This window comes from Daktulosphaira vitifoliae, unplaced genomic scaffold, assembly GCF_025091365.1.
Source record: "Daktulosphaira vitifoliae isolate Bord-2020 unplaced genomic scaffold, ASM2509136v1 Scaffold_3, whole genome shotgun sequence".
NCBI classification, from domain to species: Eukaryota; Metazoa; Arthropoda; class Insecta; order Hemiptera; family Phylloxeridae; genus Daktulosphaira; species Daktulosphaira vitifoliae.
In genome coordinates this window covers 13220311-13239460 of record NW_026099574.1, presented here as the reverse complement: position 1 = coordinate 13239460, position 19150 = coordinate 13220311, and the positions used below count along the sequence as shown (strand labels likewise).

General features: G+C 31.3%; 1 protein-coding gene across 3 annotated transcripts; it reads right to left on the bottom strand.

The window, feature by feature from the left end:
• Positions 1-1069: 1069 nt before the first annotated feature.
• LOC126902744 (uncharacterized) lies at positions 1070-19143 on the bottom strand. 3 transcript variants are annotated; one of them, XM_050680344.1, is made up of 6 exons: positions 19080-19143; positions 10182-10347; positions 8929-9695; positions 2730-3530; positions 2137-2199; positions 1070-1892 (listed from the first exon to the last, which is right to left on the bottom strand). In XM_050680344.1, the coding sequence occupies exons 4-6, from the start codon at positions 3214-3216 to the stop codon at positions 1786-1788; spliced, it is 657 nt and encodes a 218-aa protein (XP_050536301.1). In that variant the 5' UTR covers positions 3217-3530; positions 8929-9695; positions 10182-10347; positions 19080-19143; the 3' UTR covers positions 1070-1785. The 3 variants fall into 3 exon arrangements, 1 of the variants encoding a protein (XP_050536301.1); XR_007703310.1 differs by lacking the exons at positions 1070-1892; positions 10182-10347; positions 19080-19143 and having other exon boundaries at positions 8929-9812; XR_007703311.1 differs by lacking the exons at positions 1070-1892; positions 10182-10347; positions 19080-19143 and having other exon boundaries at positions 2730-3527; positions 8929-9812.
• Positions 19144-19150: the final 7 nt, after the last annotated feature.

Sequence of the window (19150 nt, the reverse complement as noted above, 5' to 3'; positions counted from 1 at the left end):
ACACAAGTTTAAAAATGAATTTTTCAGTGGGCCAAGATCCCAATTAATTAAATTGTTTTTATTTTTAAGCATTTCTATTGCTTCTCTGATATTAAGTTCTTTGTAATTATTTACGTTTTTAATTAATTTTATGGTTTTAATGGAGTGATTATGTGTCAATAAATGTTCAGCCACTGGAGATTTCTCAACTTCTTGATTTTTAATATTTCTTAAGTGCTCTTTAAACCTGACCCCTATATTTCTTTTTGTTTGTCCTACGTAACATTTATTACAACTTTCACATTGTATTTTATAAATGCCTGATTTCCCCCTTCATCTACCTTATCTTTAGGGTTATCTAATAAATCTCTTAAATTATTACTCTTAGATGTTACCAAAGGTAATACCAAAATTCTTAAATATTTTAGTTAATCCATTTGAGATGCCCGGATAAAATAAAATTGGTGATCTAATTACTTTTTGTTCCCCCTCGCTGGAGAGTGTACTAGCTGCCNGTTTTGTTCCCCCTCGCTGATGAGTGTACTAGCTGCCCTCCTTTCTTTTTTCCACTTTTGTGTTCGGACTAATTTTGAAATTATGTTTTCGTTATACCCATTAAATTTAGCTATTTCTTTTATAACCACCAATTCTTTATCATAATCTATTTTATTCATCGGAATATTAATTAATCTGTAAACCATACTATTAAAAGCTGACAATTTGTGTTGCCAGGTGTGGTTCGATGTGTTCGGAATGTATCTGAACGTGTGTGTGTTTTTCCGATGAATTTCAAAATTTAGTTCCCCCTCTGTTCTTTTAACTAATAAATCCAAAAAAGGCAATTTTCCCTCTACTTCTTGTTCATATGTAAATTTAATCGATGGGTAAAAAGAATTTAAATGTTGTATGAAAACCCCCATATTAAAATCTTTATTTATAACTGCAAAAATATCATCGACATACCTAACCCAAATTTTTGGAAAATCACCATAAGTGTATTTTAAATTTGTTATATATTTTAACTTTGTGTTTTTACGTTATATAAATAAAATAATTATTTAAAAACCTGTACTCGAGAGTGAATACCTTACATCTGTTGCAATATTAAAATTTGTGTGTGTGCGTCAAGAGTCGAGGTTGGATTACTGGTCCGTTAGTCAATCATAACAATTAGTGTGAGTGCTGGCTAGTTTTTGGACTTAACCGTCCTTTAGTAGATATTATGAAAAGGTAGTTGTGCTGGTGGCTGACAAGGAGCCACCCCTCAGTCTGCTACTTTTGAGCTAGATCGTGCTGACGGGTCTAAACTCTACCTCTTTAGTAGTTCACTAATTGGAGGGATTGGGGCTGACCAGCGTATCCAACGGGAGGATTCGAGAAAAGATAAAAACAATTAACTCGTCGTCTAAAGACGCTATTTAATTTGTGCATTACTTTTTGTGTCTACGTCGGGGTACTACCGATAAATTATATCGACATATAAAAATTATTCGACTATGTGTTCTAATTGGCATTCCTACTAAAATTTTTTTTTTTTTTTGTAACTACCATAATAAATAATTTATGGATCACCTTATGAGATTATACCCGTCAACTTGGCAGCAATAATACCGGATGCACAGCCACTGGTATTATTTAAAGTTAACATAATAGAAAAACTCTGTAATGATCAAAAAATTAATTGGATTAATAATAAATTATTCATTGATACACTTTATTTTTTATAATATAAACTAAAAACAGTTGACTATGAATTGATAATCCTATTTAGTATTGTAATTACGATTTGAATCCTTGTGGAGTACTTTAAAGATATCTATTAAATGTTCTCAATTGTTTAGGAATATCAATTAACAATGATGATTTATTCTGTGATTCATGGTTGTTTCTAGAATCTTCGCAATTAGATTTTTCTGGGAATGTAATAAATAAAATATAGAATTAATATTTATATCTCTTAATGACAATATACAAATTAATTATTCATGCTTTTAATTGATTCTCAATATTAAATGATTTATCTTCATTTTTTTTTAATTAAAAGAAGACTATGAAAAAGTTATATTAGTTTAAAAATTAAATCAGGTTTTGTAATAAATTAAAATATAATTAACTAAAATTAGTATCTTAAATATATAATGTATCTTAGAATAATACCTTCAATATTTTCATCATTCAGAATTTGAGTAGAAACTATTACAGTATCTTCATAAAAATGCTCTAGAAAATGTACAATTTATTATTTTATTTTTAACTCATGATATTCAATATTACGATCAATATTTATAATTAAATGATGTTTGTTAATAGCTGAACGATACAACAAAGAAAATGTTTTCCTAATGATTCAATTCCATTAAATAATCATAAAACAATTTTTCTTAAAAATTACTATTTTAAATTATCTAAGTAGATTAGTACCTTCAAGATTTTTTTTAATCAGAATTTCTGTAGAAGCGATTAAACTTATTCAACTATGACTTTATTGTCTAATAAAAGTAATAAATATTCTAAAATAGTAATTCCTAATTATGAATCAAAGAGAATAATTGAAATAAGAAATTTGTATGAAAGTATTTTTTTATAATTTGTGAATTATTTAAGATCATTTTCATTTGGTAATAAAGTAATATTAATCAAAGAATTATCAAATAAATAGCCGTTTATGAATAGCTATCAATTTGAAATGTTAATACAGAAATATGCCCAGAATATTATTAGCAGTAAGAAATAAATTAAAATATTTTTACCTGTTTCTGATGATTCTAGTTTATGTGGTATAAGAGTTTCATTTGTATCTACGTTGAATTTAAACCCTAAATTAACATATTTTTTTTGAATAGCCCATTGAGTAAAAGTTATTATTTTATAGTTGAGATAATTATACAACATGAGACTTGTCCCATTTATTTGCTTATTGTAATATTCCTGAGACAAATTTTGCCAAAATGACATATAACTCTCAGTATTAATGTTGCAAATACTCATGCTTTCATTTATTTCTTTATTCCATTTACTAATGAAACTAAACATTATTAATAATGTTTCATCAGTATTCTGTTGATTTACTTGTAAATCAGGTAACAATTTTAACATTTTTTCATCTTGTAGATCCTTAATTAATGTAATTGAAATAAATATTTTTATATGATTATTTTCTACTGGAGATTTAAGGATTTTATCCAAAGCATCTATGGCGCTTCCCATACGTATTACTAATGAAGTTATAGAAGACATAGTGTTTAGAAGTTCAATAGTGCAATCATACTTAAAACTTTTTACTTTTTGTTCAATTGAAAAATATTTACAGTATTCTTGAAAATTATTTAATATAGAGAAAATATTTTTTTAAATATTGGCGTAAGAACATCCAAGTAATAACGTTAAACAACGTATTTGTTTATCATGTCTATATGTATTTTTAACTATATCTTTTAATGTATGATTTTGCCTCGAATATTTGATGTAGTTTACATCATTCATATTTTTCCAACCATTATGTTTCAATAAATGATTGATTTTATTTGAAAGATTCTCAGAGCTCCATTCTACTTCATTGTGAAAACATGAAAAAAAAACCACAAATATATTTTTATAAATATATTGTAGTTCACATATTTTATAGATATAAGTAGTGAATATATCATAATAGTGTTATATAAAAGAGGAAAAAATGATAAAAATTAAACAACAGTTTTTTAATCAGTAGCTTATTTTATAATGAGTAATTAACTAATAATATATATTTCTCATAATTATTAATTTATAAAATTAACGGGCATAGCCCCTCTTTAAAATCTCAGGTTGTTTAACAATTTCTTGAAATATTATATAATTAACAATAAATCATTTAAAATATAAAGACCAAATAATATGAAACACAAATATACAAAATTAAAAATATTTTTAGCTATACAAAATATGATAAGTGAGGTTAATAAGATAACACATGAAGGTCTATATTGGCACTATTTAAAATTCGTCAAAAAACTCATTCAATAAATAAAAAGTTGAACTAATTGAGGTGAAAAATGAAAAATAGGAACGTGAATATTTTTGTGAAACTTTAAAATTAATTAATGACAAAAGATAGCATTAGTCAATTTTACCATCCATTTAAAAATTTTAGGCCATCATCAATTCTGCGATACACTACAAACTAGCTTAGTTTGGATTCCACGATAATTTTGATAGAATCTGCCAACAAGAAACTTAGAAGATGAGTTGTCTAAGAGGAGCGATGATTTAAATGCCGATCTGTTATCCCGTTTTTTGAACCACATGAAATAACTACAGGCATATCCTTTTGTTAACAATTTTTAATTTTTTCTCTCCATTAGAAGTGCTGTGATCAAGTTTTTCATGATATGCACACAGTAGTTAGCATTTTAAAAGGGTTTTGTCACGCATAATTCGAAAATTATTAGCTAATGTTACTACACTACGTTTACTCGAATTATACTCCATTGTAATTTGGAAAAGCTAACTCTTTCGTCACACAAATAATTTTTAGAGTGCAATTGAAGTTAGGCGTGTTTTACCTAAACGAACAGCCTGAAGTAGGCGGAACGGCTCTGCTAAGAGGTTTAAGAGGATTAATTAATGCATTGACGACTGAATTCATAAAGTAGAATAACCGTCGGTTCAACTCGATTTAAATTCCAGTAAAAGCTAAAAATTTTCATCAATAGAAGGAAAAAATATATATCATCACAAAATCAATACATTTTCAGCTTTGTATCGAAACCAAAAATACAAGCTATTAATGCAGTAGGAGATTATTGTATCTTAGACATCTTGTAATTTGGTCTTAATATTTAAAAAATTTAAAATTAAAGTTAAATACGTCATTAGTCTTATTTAAATAAATTTATTAACTATTATATAAAACTATTTTGTTTCTGTATAACAGGAAAAAAAAATTTTTTTTTATTTATTTTTTGTGTGTCTCGTACCACTTTTTCTCAGCTCTCACCGAACCGATTTCTTTCAACGATACGTCAAAAGATCAAAAATCGTATTTAGTCAAAGAAATTACTCTCAAAAAATGAAAAACGTTCTCCGTAAATGAGGGAAATTTCCAAAAAAATTACATGTTTAAAAATCGCTAATTTTCGACATTTTATCAATTTTTTTTACTTAAAACTGCCATAACTTTTTCAAAATTGAACAAATAACTATAATTTTTTTTTTTAATAGATGCATAATGTCCTTACCTATCATTTGATATATATATTTATTAATTTGACCATTTACCTGCCCACAGGGGAGATTCAAAATGTCAACTTTTTCACAAAGAATTAACTTTTTAAAAAAAATTTGGGACTTTATTTTGTCTTCACGATGAAAATGGCTATCGTATACTATTTTGTGTTAAAATTCTCGATCTTATATTTTACATATATAACTTTAAAATGTTATAACTTTTTAAAAAATGTATGGATCATTATAATTTTTTTAAGAGAAATAATATTTATATTTTTTAATACTGTAGCTTTTGGAATAATCCATTAATTTTTTTAAATTAAACACTATATACAGATTTGCATCGAAGCGTTTTTTATGATAGTAATTTTAATCACTCTCAGATATCATCTATGCTGAACCTAACTATGTCACGACCCCACTGTGCTGGGTTTTTTTGTATACTAGTATATCATCCAATTAGCTACCTGTATTTACAATCCCATGTGTATTATACATGTATATTAACTCAAAAATTTGAAACTTTAAATGTTTATATCTAGTAAACTAATAAAGTTATATTAAAAATTCAAATGCCATTTACTATTAAATTAAAAACTCAAACATTTTAATTAATTCAATATATGTGTTTCCATTTAAAAAAACAAAGTTAAAACCCTTACAAGGCATAAGGGATGATCTTAAAAAGTATTACACAGTTAAAAATTCAAGAATAATGTGATATAAAAATAAAAAAAAAAAAAAAAGTTTAATTTATTATTATTCTGTAAGTAATTGAGTGGGTTATGATAAAAAAATCACCCTGTATAGTGTTTAATTCTAAGAAATTGGTGAATAATTACAAAAGAAAAATGAGGAGAGACTACAGTTATCAAATGAAAATCATAATAATCATTATAATAAAAATCAAATGATTGTAAAAACGAAATATTTACTCCTATAAATGTTGAGATATTTAATTAAAAAAAGTTTTTTTGAAGTGGCCATTTTTTACAGTAACGTAAAATTAAGATATTTGTTGAATTTCTAAAACTAAGGATATTTTCTAATATTTGGTAATTATAAGTTGAACATGATTAAAATTGTGTTCTTTTAATGTATTGGTCATCTGAAAAAAATTAACGACAAACACAAAAAAAAATCAAATAATAAAATATTTTAATATGAATATGAATTTTTTTCTCACAAAATGATATTATAATGATAAGATCCTTGATATTTATATAATTTAAATGAAATAAAAATCAAACGAACTCTGAGGTTTTTTTCTACCTCAAAAAAGAATTAAGAAAAAATGCAAAAAAGATAAATACGAAGAACAGGGTTCGGAACTTCATACCTAAGCGTTTAAAACTGTAATACATTCGACGAAGTCACTGTGTATTCATAAATAATAGCTAAAAATAACAATTTAAGCTAGTTAAAATTTCGAAACCGGTTTTCTTAATTTTGGACTCATTATTATAGCAAACCCGTATACAGTATTTTAAAATAAAAATAAAAATATTGAACACAAATATAGCATGTTTTTTTTAGTACAGCAATCATTTGTATATAGAAGATATTTTTTATCTTCCGTTAGAAGATTATTAATCTTCTTTTAGAAGTAAATTTTTTTTTTTATTTATAGTATGTAACATAAACTTTAATTTAACATATGTTTAATGGACACAGTATTTTCGGAATATTTTCAAAAATTATATGAAATAAAATACTTAAGGTTACAATCTAAAAAAAAAATTTTGTTTTTATTTGTTCATTTTCAATAAGTTATGACAATTTTTAGAAAATAAGTGAAAAATATGTCAATATTTTCCGATTTTAAAATTGTAATTTTTTAGTCGATTTCAACTATTTACGGGGAACGAGGGAAAAATTTTCAATTTTTGATGGTAATGTCTTCATTTAGATACGATTTTTGATCTTTACACATATCGTCGAAAATCGGTCCTGTGTGAACTGAGAAAAAGTAGTGACTAACACAAAAAAAAATAAAAATATAATAAACACATCGTAGTAAAATTAATACCTTCTCCACTTCCTATCGAAGGTGAAAATACCAAGAAGTGAAACAGGTGTAAAATGTGTAAAAGTATTATGAAAGTTTTAGAATGTGTTTTTAACAATGTATATCAAAATAAATTAACTATTAGTAATTCTATGAAGTTTTATAATTTTTCAAAAACAAAATTTATTTCCTTCATTAAAATGAATATAAGATCATAAAAAACAATTATAAATAAAAACCCGGCACAGTGGGTCGCGGCACAGTGGTGACATGGTATAGTTCGATCAAGTATAATGATATCTGACAGTGATTAAAATCACTATCAAAAATAAAACGCTTCGATGCAAATCTTTAGATAGTGTTTAATTTTAAAAAATTGGTGGATTATTCTAAAAGCTACAATATCTGCTAGTTCCTTATTAATATCTTGATTAAGATAAAGTAAGTCGAATGAAAAAAGGATATAAATATTATTTCACATGTAAAAAATAAAATCGAGAATATTCACACAAAATAGCATTTGGTAGCCATTTTCACCATGAAGACAAAATAAAGTCCCAAATTTTAATTTCCCACAATAAAGTATATTACATTAGCTTTAATTTAAGATATATATAAAAGTGCCAGTCTTTCCGGAACATTTTCAAAAGTTAAGTTGGAAAAGTTAATTTTTTGTTAAAAAATTGTCATTTCAAATCCTCCCCTCTGTGCAGTTTTATAAAAAAAATAAACCAAATGATAGATTAAAACATTATGCATTTATTAAAAAAAAATTATATTGATTTGTTCAGTTTTGAAAAAGTTATGGCAGTTTTAAGTAAAAAAAATTGAAAAAATTTCGAAAATTAGCGATTTTTAAATTTGTAATTTTTTTGGAGGTTTCCCCCATTTACGGGGAACGAGGGAAATTTTTTCATTTTTGAAGGTAATTTCTTTGACTAAATATGATTTGTATTCGTATCGTCAAAAGAAATCGGTTCCGTGAGAGCTGAGAAAAAGTGGTAACAGACACAAAAAAAAACACATCATAGAAAACCAATACCTTCTCAGCTTCGCATCGAAGCTAAAAAAATATATATATATAAACACATTATAGTAAAACTAATACCTTCTCAGCTTCGAAGCTAAAATGGAATAAACACAAAGAGACTGGTTAAAAATGGCTTAGATATGTTTTTAAACGTAATAATAAATTGTATTGATGAAAACCTGAAGCCTGGAACATGTCTAGAGTATTAATCAAACCAATAAAAAGGAATATTAAAGAAGATAATGAAACATTAAAAATTAATGTTAAAAATAACAATGAATCAAATGAAGCCCTACGTAATGTTGAAAAATTGTAGAAGATGATATTCTTATAACAGCAATAAAAAAAGCTATTATTTATAAAAAGAAATAAAAGAAAGGGTAAAAAAATCTTTATTTCATTATTTAGTTTTTTCTCTTTATGTTTTAATTAATTGTGTTTAAAAAGTTTATTTGTTTAAATTATTGATACTAATAGAATTGACTTTAGTCTTTTTAGTGTATACCTAAAAATTCTACAAATTATATTTAGATTAAAATAAATCTGTTTATAAATTTTTACACCAACATAATTTATGTTAATTTGAACTAATCCATGTTTTGACTTATAGCAGACAACATTACAAATATTATGATAAATGTTAAAAATATTATTCTATTACTTAAGCTATACATTTTTGTCAATTATTTTTTGGAAGTACATATACCTGTATTCAGTAAAAATGTTTCTTTGGTATTTGAATCGAATTTGAATCCTAGATTCTTATATTTATTATTATTAGTCCAATGGATTAAAATCTTAATTTTATGTCTAACAAAGGTCCAAAGTTCTTGATTACCTCCTTTTTCTTTTAAACATTGATATTGCTTTATTAAAATTTCCCATAATGTATCCAAATTAGTAGATGTCAATTTACATAATTTTAAATCGTCCTCTAGATTTATTCTTCTATCAAGAAAATAATTTTGTATTGTTTTTAATACGTATTCAGTATTTGATGGATTTACTTTTATATGGGATAATAAGTTTAAAGTTTCCTCAATACATAATTTAGTAGTTACATTATTTAAAATAAGTGTTTTATGTTTTGCCATTGGCATACAATGTAATTTGTCTAATGTAACTAATGCACCTTTCATTAATGTTGCTAAGTAACTTAAATTTGGTATTGTGTTGATTAGTTCAATAGTGCAGTCGTACGCATTTTTGTTTTTATTTTCTGGATTTATTAATATTTCACAATACTTTAAAAAACAATCTATAATAAAAAAAAATTTCTTCAATGTGTTGGCATAAGAACATCCAAGGATTACTGTTGCACTACGAATGTGAGTATAGAAATTTTCTGCTGTGACAGGCGTTTCTAATAATGATTGTAAAGTATACTTTTGAGTTCTGTAAATAATATATTCCACATCAGTCAATTTTTTCCAACCATCATGTTTCAATATATACTCAATTGTATCTTTGGTACTATTTATTATTTCAATATATGTAACCATAGAAAAAATTAATACATATAATTTAATACTTCGAAAATTTTTCATTTTAATATTATAAATGTGTTAAAAAATTTCATAAAATCTAACATAGAAATGTTTTAACAAACATGAAAATTATAACTGTTGTTAATTATTTATAAACGCTTAAATTAAATAATGAGTTAAGCTATAGAGTTAATTTTAGACATATAAGAGCGGGGCAAGATATTCTCACATTTTAAAATATATATTAATATATAGTAATATTTGCAAACTTTTTATGGATATATTTTTAAAAATATTAAACAAACAGTGATAATTCTTTCCAAAACAATTTAAATTAACGCATCTGTTTCTAAATATTTCTCGGGGAAATATAATATTGTTGAAATCGAAAGTTGATATGAGTATAGAATATGAGTAATGAGAGTAAAAATTAATTTTTCGTGTAAAACAGCTCAACAAAAAATATAATTACCAATGCTCCTAATATTCTAGTTTCCCTTGATTCCTCCAGCTCTGTACTTTGAACATTACTTAATTACTGATGTCCAACATGTGTATCATTCCTCTTATAAATATAATTTTAAATGTGGTAATTTTGAACAAATGTCAAGCGATTTAGCTTTAGCTGATTTGACAATCTTATACAAATGTAAAAGTATAAATTTAATAAATTAATTATTTAATGATATATATCTTTATAATATTAATTTATTTATTCCTAAAATATTTCCAAATGATTCTTCCTTCTCTAGATGACTTTCTAGGGAATTATGTTCATCAATACGTAAAAAAAATAATCTCTAGAAAAATTTAAAACAAACGTGTAATATGTATGTTGTAAGCATAACTAATATAAATTAGCCTCGTTTTACAAGGACTCAAAGGAGGGTCCACCCTGGGCCGAGGCAAAGCCGGAGCACCAGTGATTTTGTACCTTATCCTATGGGGAAAGGTTATGAAGAATAGTAATAATTTAAGATAAAAATGATTAACATTTATTACTTATTACAAGATAATTTTTTTTTATCAAAACAAATAAAAGTTAATAAACAATTAACTTTTACTAATACACAAAAAAAAAATATATATATATATATACAGAGTGATTTTTTTATCATAACCCACTCAATTACTTGCAGAATAATAATAATTTAAACATTTTTTTTTTTTAATATCTTTAGTTACACATTATTCTTGAATTTTTAACTGTGTAATACTTTTTAAGTTCATCCCTTATGCCTGGTAAGGGTTTAAACTTTGTTTTTTTAAATGGAAACACATATTATGAATTTAATAAAATGTTTGAGTTTTTAATTTAATAGTAAATGGCATTTGAATTTTTAATATAACTTAATTCGTTTATTAGATATAATCATTTTAAGTTTCAAATTTTTTAATTAATATACAGGTATAATACACAAGGGATTATACATAATTTTAACTTGTCAAAGTTAGAGTAATATCAAATTAAAAATATAAAATCAAGAATTTGAATATAAAAGTGATATATGCTTGATACAGTAGCCGTTTATAGCAATAAGACAATTCTTGTGGACATAGTTATTTAAATAAAATACATTATATACGTTTTATTTAAAGTTTGTATAAAGATGTCAACATTTCCGGAAAATTTTAAAATGTTAAGTTAAAATATTTTTCATACGAAAATTGCTATTTTGAATCCCATAGTGAGTAGGTAAAAAGTCAGATTTCTAAAAAAATATATAACAAATAAAAGGGAAATACTTTATATCAATTCAAACCAATTTTTTTTTCAATTTTTAGGGAGAAGAGTTGATCTAGTGTGAGCTGAAAAAACTAAATGACAGGAAAAAAACGCATTTCGTAAAATTAATACCTTTTCAGCTTCACATCGAAACTAAAATGCTTTGTAATTAAAATATAAGGCTGTTAAAAATTAAAAAAAACATGTTAATTATTATAAAAAATAGAAACAATAGAAAATCATTTCTTTACTTACTAAACACCATTGTATATTTTTATATAATAGTTATCTAAATATTGATAACTGTGTAATAAACAATAAATTGATAATAATAAAACAGTTTAAAAAGACAATATGAAATTAGACGTTACCCTAAAATAATAGATGGGTACTATTAACTATATAAAGTAAAAAAGCTAAGTTAGCAGCGTTCCTTTTTTAGTGAATCATTACAATAGTACAATATGGAACAGTATGGAACATAGTAGTGAAGTTAGCTAACCGATTAGCTATTAAACAGAACATGATGGAAAGTGAATAAAAAACAATCCCAACTGCCGTATGCTTCATGACACTTCTTCTTCTTCTTCGTCATCATCTTAATCCCAACTACTTGGGGTCGGCCACCCTTATCCTAAACTTCCACTTGACACAAACTCCCACATCATATACGCTCACAACAGCTGTCCTCAAATCGCATTCAAAACATCCCTCCATCTCTTTTTTGGTCTTCCTCTACCTCTTCTTCCTTCAACATTCATTTCTATAACTGTTCTTACAGCTCTTATCTTTTTAAACGTTTCTATTTCCCGCGGGGGGATCTGCCAGGATCACGGGCCTAACATCCCCGTGGACCCTAGTTAATTCAGTGGGGGTTGCAACACGTACCACTGCTCTTAGTCGGTCATGACTTTGGTTAGTTAGGACCGGTAGGTCTGGGCACACCTGCTTGCTATCAACGAATAGACCCCCCTAACCCAGCCATACCAAGTGAAAGGGTTGCAAACTTGTCACAGGGTAGTTAGCCGAAAGGTAAAGTGACCATTGGCATCCTCTATGGCACCTGGCGAACCATAGAGTATACAGCCTTATCACAGTAACAAGCTCTGCTGTGATGGACCTTTATTTCTTGACTACTCGTGGGAACTATATGAATAAAAACATACGAACGCCACAAAATAACGAACTTGAGACGAACAGGGATCCTACGGACAACCTGTCAGAACAAGAACCTGAACTGGCGACACTTTGCAGAACTTGAAAGTCTCAATGCGAACAACGGGACACACTTGATGAATCGTCTACTAGCAAAGTCAACAAATGCAGACCAGGATTCACAAGATCAACTGGGAGCAGTAACTGACAAAATCGAGTGTCTAAAACTTAGACCTGAAAAACTGAGCGGCAGTCAGAGGCGCAAGCTGAAGAAGAGCCGGGCAATCATGGAGGGCCAAAAGAACCGACCAAAGGAGGAAGACAAGGGAACCGATGACTTGAAAAAGTCAAAGGGAACCGAAGCTCAAAAACCTGAGGACAAGGAGCTAGAACCTCCATATAAGAAAACTCATTGGGTTACCTATGAGGACGTGGTAACCGATGATAAAAAAGCGGCAAATCAGAACCCAGGGCTGAACACGGCGATCTGAAAAGTCCACCATGAGACAAAGGTTGATCCGAAAGGACAAACTTTGTTCCTAAGTGTCGACGAGAAGAGTCAAACTGTAGGAACTGAAGCGTAGTCCATATTTTGAAATGGGCAGAGTTTGCTTCACGGACTATGTTGCCAAGCAGCCCAGAAGGATGTGAAGAAATCAGCTCCACAAAAATCTGGGAAGAGGAAGGCTGAAGAATCACCAGTGCTGCTCGGGAAAGGAATCAAGGCACAGGTAAGAAATAAACAGACTCACTTCACAACTGTCTCGAAAGGCAAGGAAGGCAGTGGGTTACGTAAGGGAAAGGAGCCCAGGAAACCGCCATCCTCAACAATGACCACAGCTGAGGGGAACCTCTCCATGGGTCTATAAGGAAATGTGGAGAGCGAACCCAAGGAACGATCGCCACCTGGGGACGACTGGGGAACACCTCCCACAGGGAGGGTTGTGTGATATAGGGACTATTCCAGACACCTGTATCAAACCCAGTACAGCGTGCTTCTCAAGCATCAACATCAGTTCTCTGAATGGCTGACAATAAAATTCAATTCACGCAAATAAATATGTATCACAGTAAGGGGGCCAGTAGTGTATTACTAAGGACCCTAACTAAGAGGTATACAACAACCTTACAAATAGCACTTATTCAGGAACCATGGATTAATGCTAACCAGATTAAGGAGCTAAATCTAAGGAATTTTAAACTGTTTCACAAACTAGCAGACAAACCAAGAACTTGTATTTTGGTTAATGATAAAGTTAAAGCCAGCTTGATACTTAATCTATTAAGTGCAGACTTGACTATTACTCGTTTCGCTGCGCTACTGTGTCGATTGCATCGGGCTCTACGGGGCTACGAAACGTTGGCACGAGCGCAGTTTCCCTAGCTTGGGGAATCGGGCGCGTCCTCAGGTTGCGGATCAAGGAACGGCCTGCAGATATGCAGATTAGCCGCGAAATAAGCAGTCCATTAATTTGGACTGACGAATAAGCGGTCGCTGACAGCGAGCCTCTTGGACCCTAGCCTAGCCAAGGCAGAAGCGGTGACTAACACTTTAACTCTCTTCCTTGTGATGTGTTCCTTGTATCCTAGATTTGCACTGAGCTACACTCCTAGGTACACAATTTGATTTTTTATCGTTATCTGATGCCCCTGTATTGTAAAATTTGGTCTAATGTAACCTCGCTTCTTGGTTAGCATAATCGTCTCTGTCTTGCCACAAGAAAGCCGCAACCCGTTACTCGCCATCCATCTGCTTACGCGTAATAGTACAAAGTTCATGTCTTCTTCCAACATGGAACTACTGGAGGCAGTGCCTATGATGGCAAAGTTGTCTGCAAACGCCACCATGTGGAATTCTTCCGGCAGTGTTTTGCCCAGTATCTCATCATAGAAAATGTTCCACAGCAATGGTCCAATAGAGGACCCTTGAGGGACATCGCACAACACATCCATTTCCCCCTCATCCGTGTGGAGTTTTCTGTCCCTAAAGTACTCCTGTAACACTATCCTCAGGTATGAGGGTACCTTCTTCCTCCCTAGAGCTTTTCCTATCTTCTCCCATGGGGCGTAATTAAATGCGTTCGCAATATCCAATGACACCAATCCACATAGTTTCCTCCGTCTCAGCGGGCCGTCTTTCGCCTTGTGGACTATATCCTTCACCCTCTCCAGGGCGTCGATAGTGGATCTCCCCCTCCCGAATCCAAACTGGTTTTCTACGATTTGGAATGAAGGTTGCGCGAGGTGCTTCTCCAGTCGTTTCTTCACCACCCTTTCAAACAACTTCTCAATGGTGTTCACTAGACTCAGCGGCCTGTAGGAAAACGGCATCTCTAGCGGTTTGTCCTTTTTCCTGATCAGTACCCGTCTGGATTCTTTCCATTTATATGGGAAGCACTACCTCCTGAGGCATTTATTAAAAACTGCCACTTCATTCGGTTTCATAGTGCATAACGCACTTAATATGAAGTCCGGAATGCCGTCTGGGCCGGGCGCTTTATTAGATGGTAGAGCTTGTGCTAACTCTTTGATCTCGCTCTCTGACACTTCCTCTATTTAGGATTGGTCCTCACATATATGCCAATCGACCATCGGTCTGACCGGGAAAAGTCCCCGTAGAATGCTCTGTAACCAGCCTGTCAATGTGAGTCCAGGTATAGGTCTTCTACCGACCATTTTCTTCAAAACTATACGGTACGGCATACCCCAAGGACGCTCCTCCACCGTCTCGCACAGCTTTTTCCAGATCTCCTCCTGACTCTTCCTAATAGCTATCCTAAGATTTTTTAGAGCCTCCTTAGTTGCAATTTGCAGATCCCTGCACTCGTCTTGTCCCCTGCGCTTCCTCACCCTTTGGAAAGTCCTCCTGTCAACGAATGACTCTTTGCGCAGCTCCGCTATCTCCTGAGTCCAACAATGCGTCGGTCTTTTGCCTTCATAGTAAGACTTACGTGGCAATCAGACGAGTCGCAAGCCGCTTTTAGATAACTGCCTAGCGCTTCGTGAGAACCTGCTGCAATACCCTCGCTATTATAGTCAGCAAGAGTGCTGTTTTCTAGAAAACTATCGAGCTGCTCCTGGTTGAATTTTCTCCAACACCAACTCGTATCCTGCTGCCGATCCGATCTTGGTTCTCTTGCCGCTAAATTAAATTGAATATATCTGTACTTTGTGAGGGGCGGCCCGGGAGTTCGGCGCATTTTCCGGGCAGCGGTCAATGCTCGGCTTACGTGAAAGCGTTACTGGAGCGGGGGCATGATCAGGGTGTTCACCTGGCAAAGGATCGTCCCGGAAAAACAAAATACTGACTTACCAGGTCGTTTCATTTTTTTTTTATTGTTTGTATCTGTTTGTTTGTATATGTTTCGTCTCCCAACCTTAGCAAAGTCCTACCCTCACCTCCACGTGGTGCGGCCTGGGCAACGGATTCTACTCTGGGATCCAGCTAATGGGGGAGGCCACGTCGTGTTGTGACTCAGCTCTTGATTAATTTCGGGGTGAGTCACAACACGGCAGTTTGAGTTTTATAGCGACGTCGGTCGCCCTGAAGCAATACCTAACAGTAGTTCCAGGATGGCCGACATTATGTCGACCGCGTGAAAAAAAAAAAAAAGGACTTGACTATTATCACAGTTACCCTAAGCGATGGTAAGAATATTATAGTAGCTTTAGGATACCTACTATATAAGGTCACAGACCCAGGTAGAGTCCTAACTATGTTTTTTAATTATTACAAAAATGAAAAATTAGAAGTCATCCTAGGTATGGATGCTAATGCTCACCACACTATTTGGGGGAGTAGTAACATTAACCAAAGAGGAGAGGTAATAATGGATCTATTACTGCCTACAGACCTGGTATGGAATCAGGTGTGGAACATTACCGTGAATCCTATAAGGACGCTCAAAAAAACTACAAATCTGCTTTGAAAAAGTCCAAAATAGAAAACTGAAAGAAGTATAACTGAAATATACAACAACTCCCTATAGAAAATAGACTTCTACAATCACTAAGGAATGGTCCAAAAAAAATTGTCGAGGCATTACTACTGCTAGACGGCGTGTTCACCGATAACGATAATGAAACATTATCATATTTGATGAACACACTTTTTCCTGACTCTGGAATTAACAACAGAGAACAGTAACATGATGACCAGGACAAATGTGTGACCTGTGCTGATTGGAAACTAATCAGGAAAGTGATAACCCCAAGTGGAATAAGATGGGCTATAAAAGCCTTTGATTTTAAAGCTGCCGGCTGTGACGAAATTTTCCCTGCACATCTGCAAGATGGGTTAGAGATAATCGTTCTCCATCTTTGCAAAACATTTAGAGCATACCTTGTTTATGGTTATCAACCGGAAAGCTGGCGAAAGGTCAGGGTGGTGTTTATATTCTAACCTAATCGCACTAACTATTATGAAGCAAAATCATACAGGCCAATTAGTCTTACTTCTTTTTTTCTAAAGACTATGGAGAACCTTATTGATAGGTACATCAAGGAGGGGCCTCTAAAGGAGCATCCTTTACATGAAAACCAACATGCGTACCAAACGGTGAAATCTACTGATACAGCTCTACACTGCCTAACGACTAAGATAGGGAAAGCTGAAGAGAATAAAATGTATGCAGTAGGTATATTCCTGGGCTTTCGACAATACTCCCTTCGATACTATGTGTGAATGTGCACAACAGTAAATTCCCAGACACTTTTATAGACTTAGTACAGCAGAGACTAAACACTATACATATATGGTGCAGTAAGTATGATCTATCTGTTCATCCAAATGAAGCAGAGGTTATTATGTTCACATGAAGGAGAATAGGACTAGACAGTCTTGACACTCTTACTCTAAATGGACAAGAAATTAGTTTAAAATCGGAAGTAAAATACTTAGATATTATCTTAGATAATATGCAAAATGGAAATCACATGTTGAGTCAAACTAAAAGAAATAGACCAGGGTATTTTGGAATACTGCTTGGACTATATTAAACCGGTTCTTAAGAATAAAATTCCCTACAAAGTGGAGATCACTACACGTAAAGAATGGAATGTTACACACCTGAATGAAAAAGGAGGATTTGCAATATATACAGATGGATCCAAAAATTCAGGAAAGGTAGGTGCTGGAATTTGAGGGAAGCCACAAATAAATGTCAGTATGTTATTGAGCACAACACCCTCTGTTTTCCAAGCAGAGGTGATGACGATACTGGTAGGGGCTCAGAACCCGCTGGTATACAAAAATAGTAAGATAACTATCTTAAGTGACAGTCAAGCGGCTTTGAAAGCACTCTGTAATGATCAGGTGAATTTAAAGCTGGTCCTCAAATGCAGGGAAACTTTCGAATCACTATAGAGGTTCAACAAAGTTACATTAGCGTGTGTACCAGGACACAACGGTGTCACTGGAAATGAAAATGCTGACTTTCTAGCCAGGAAAGGAGCAGAAACACCTATGTTGGACCAGAACCAGTGGTAGGACTCACTGAGCAATCACTCAAAGCGCTACCCAAGAATTGGTGCAGAGAAAATCACAGGAAAATCTGGAAGTACTTGGTAGTACCTAGACAATCTAAAATGTTTATCAAGACCCCTGGTCTACTGCTGAGTGATCTTAATAACATGACTAGATATCAAATAAGAACCTTGACTGGTCTACTGACAGGACATGGTCACCTGCTTAAACATCTTAACGAAATGGGCGTATCGGAATCACCATTGTGCAAGAAGTGTGGAGTAGTAGAGGAAGACTTATTTCACATTATATGCGAATGTGAAACCTTGTCCACACTAAGATCAAACTACTTGAATAAACCTTTTCCTGAAAAAGAAGATATTAAAAACCTAAGCTCCAGAGAGATACTTAATTTCGCCAGATATACAGGACTCTTTGGTCATCTATAGAGGTGTCTTAATGGTTGGTATAATGTATTAGTACTTCGGTCATAACACTTAGGTGGGTAAACCGAATCAAGACAATTCGGTATGAGGTGCGCACAATAAACCAACAGGTCTGAGTGTATGGGCATTATGTCTTACTCGATAATAACTAAAACTAAAAACTAAAACATTTCTATTGCCTCCATAATATTAAGTTATTTGTAATTATTTACGTTTTCAATTAGTTTTATGGTTTTAATGGAGTGATTATGTGTCAATAAAAGTTCAGCCACTGGAGATTTCTTATTTATTTAAAATTTTAATTTATTGATTAAGGTTATTATCGTCTCGATAAAAAAGTGCTATACGGCAATAAAAAAATACGATGTTGAACGATTATTTAAGAGATTAGTTTTTTAATAAAATTTTACTTTTTAAAATATTAAAATAGCATTTTGTATAATAAATTTTAGTTAATAATTATGCTTGAAAAAAAAAATTATAAAAAATTATTAATATCTTAAAATAACCCTAAGATGCTCTTTTTTCTAGATACACACATTTTACACATTTTAAATTTAGTTAATAATTAAAATTTACCTCAACATATGTCACTATTACTGTACTAATATCAACAAAAAAATTTAAGTAAACTGTAATAAATTATTTGT

Coding starts and splice junctions, on each gene's coding strand:
- LOC126902744 (XM_050680344.1), bottom strand. CDS start 3,216: ATGTCTTCTATAACTTCATTAGTAATACGTATGGGAAGCGCCATAGAT. Junction 2,200..2,729: donor ACTAGAATCATCAGAAACAG/GTAAAAATATTT, acceptor TACATTTTCTAG/AGCATTTTTATGAAGATACT. Junction 1,893..2,136: donor GAATGATGAAAATATTGAAG/GTATTATTCTAA, acceptor TTACATTCCCAG/AAAAATCTAATTGCGAAGAT.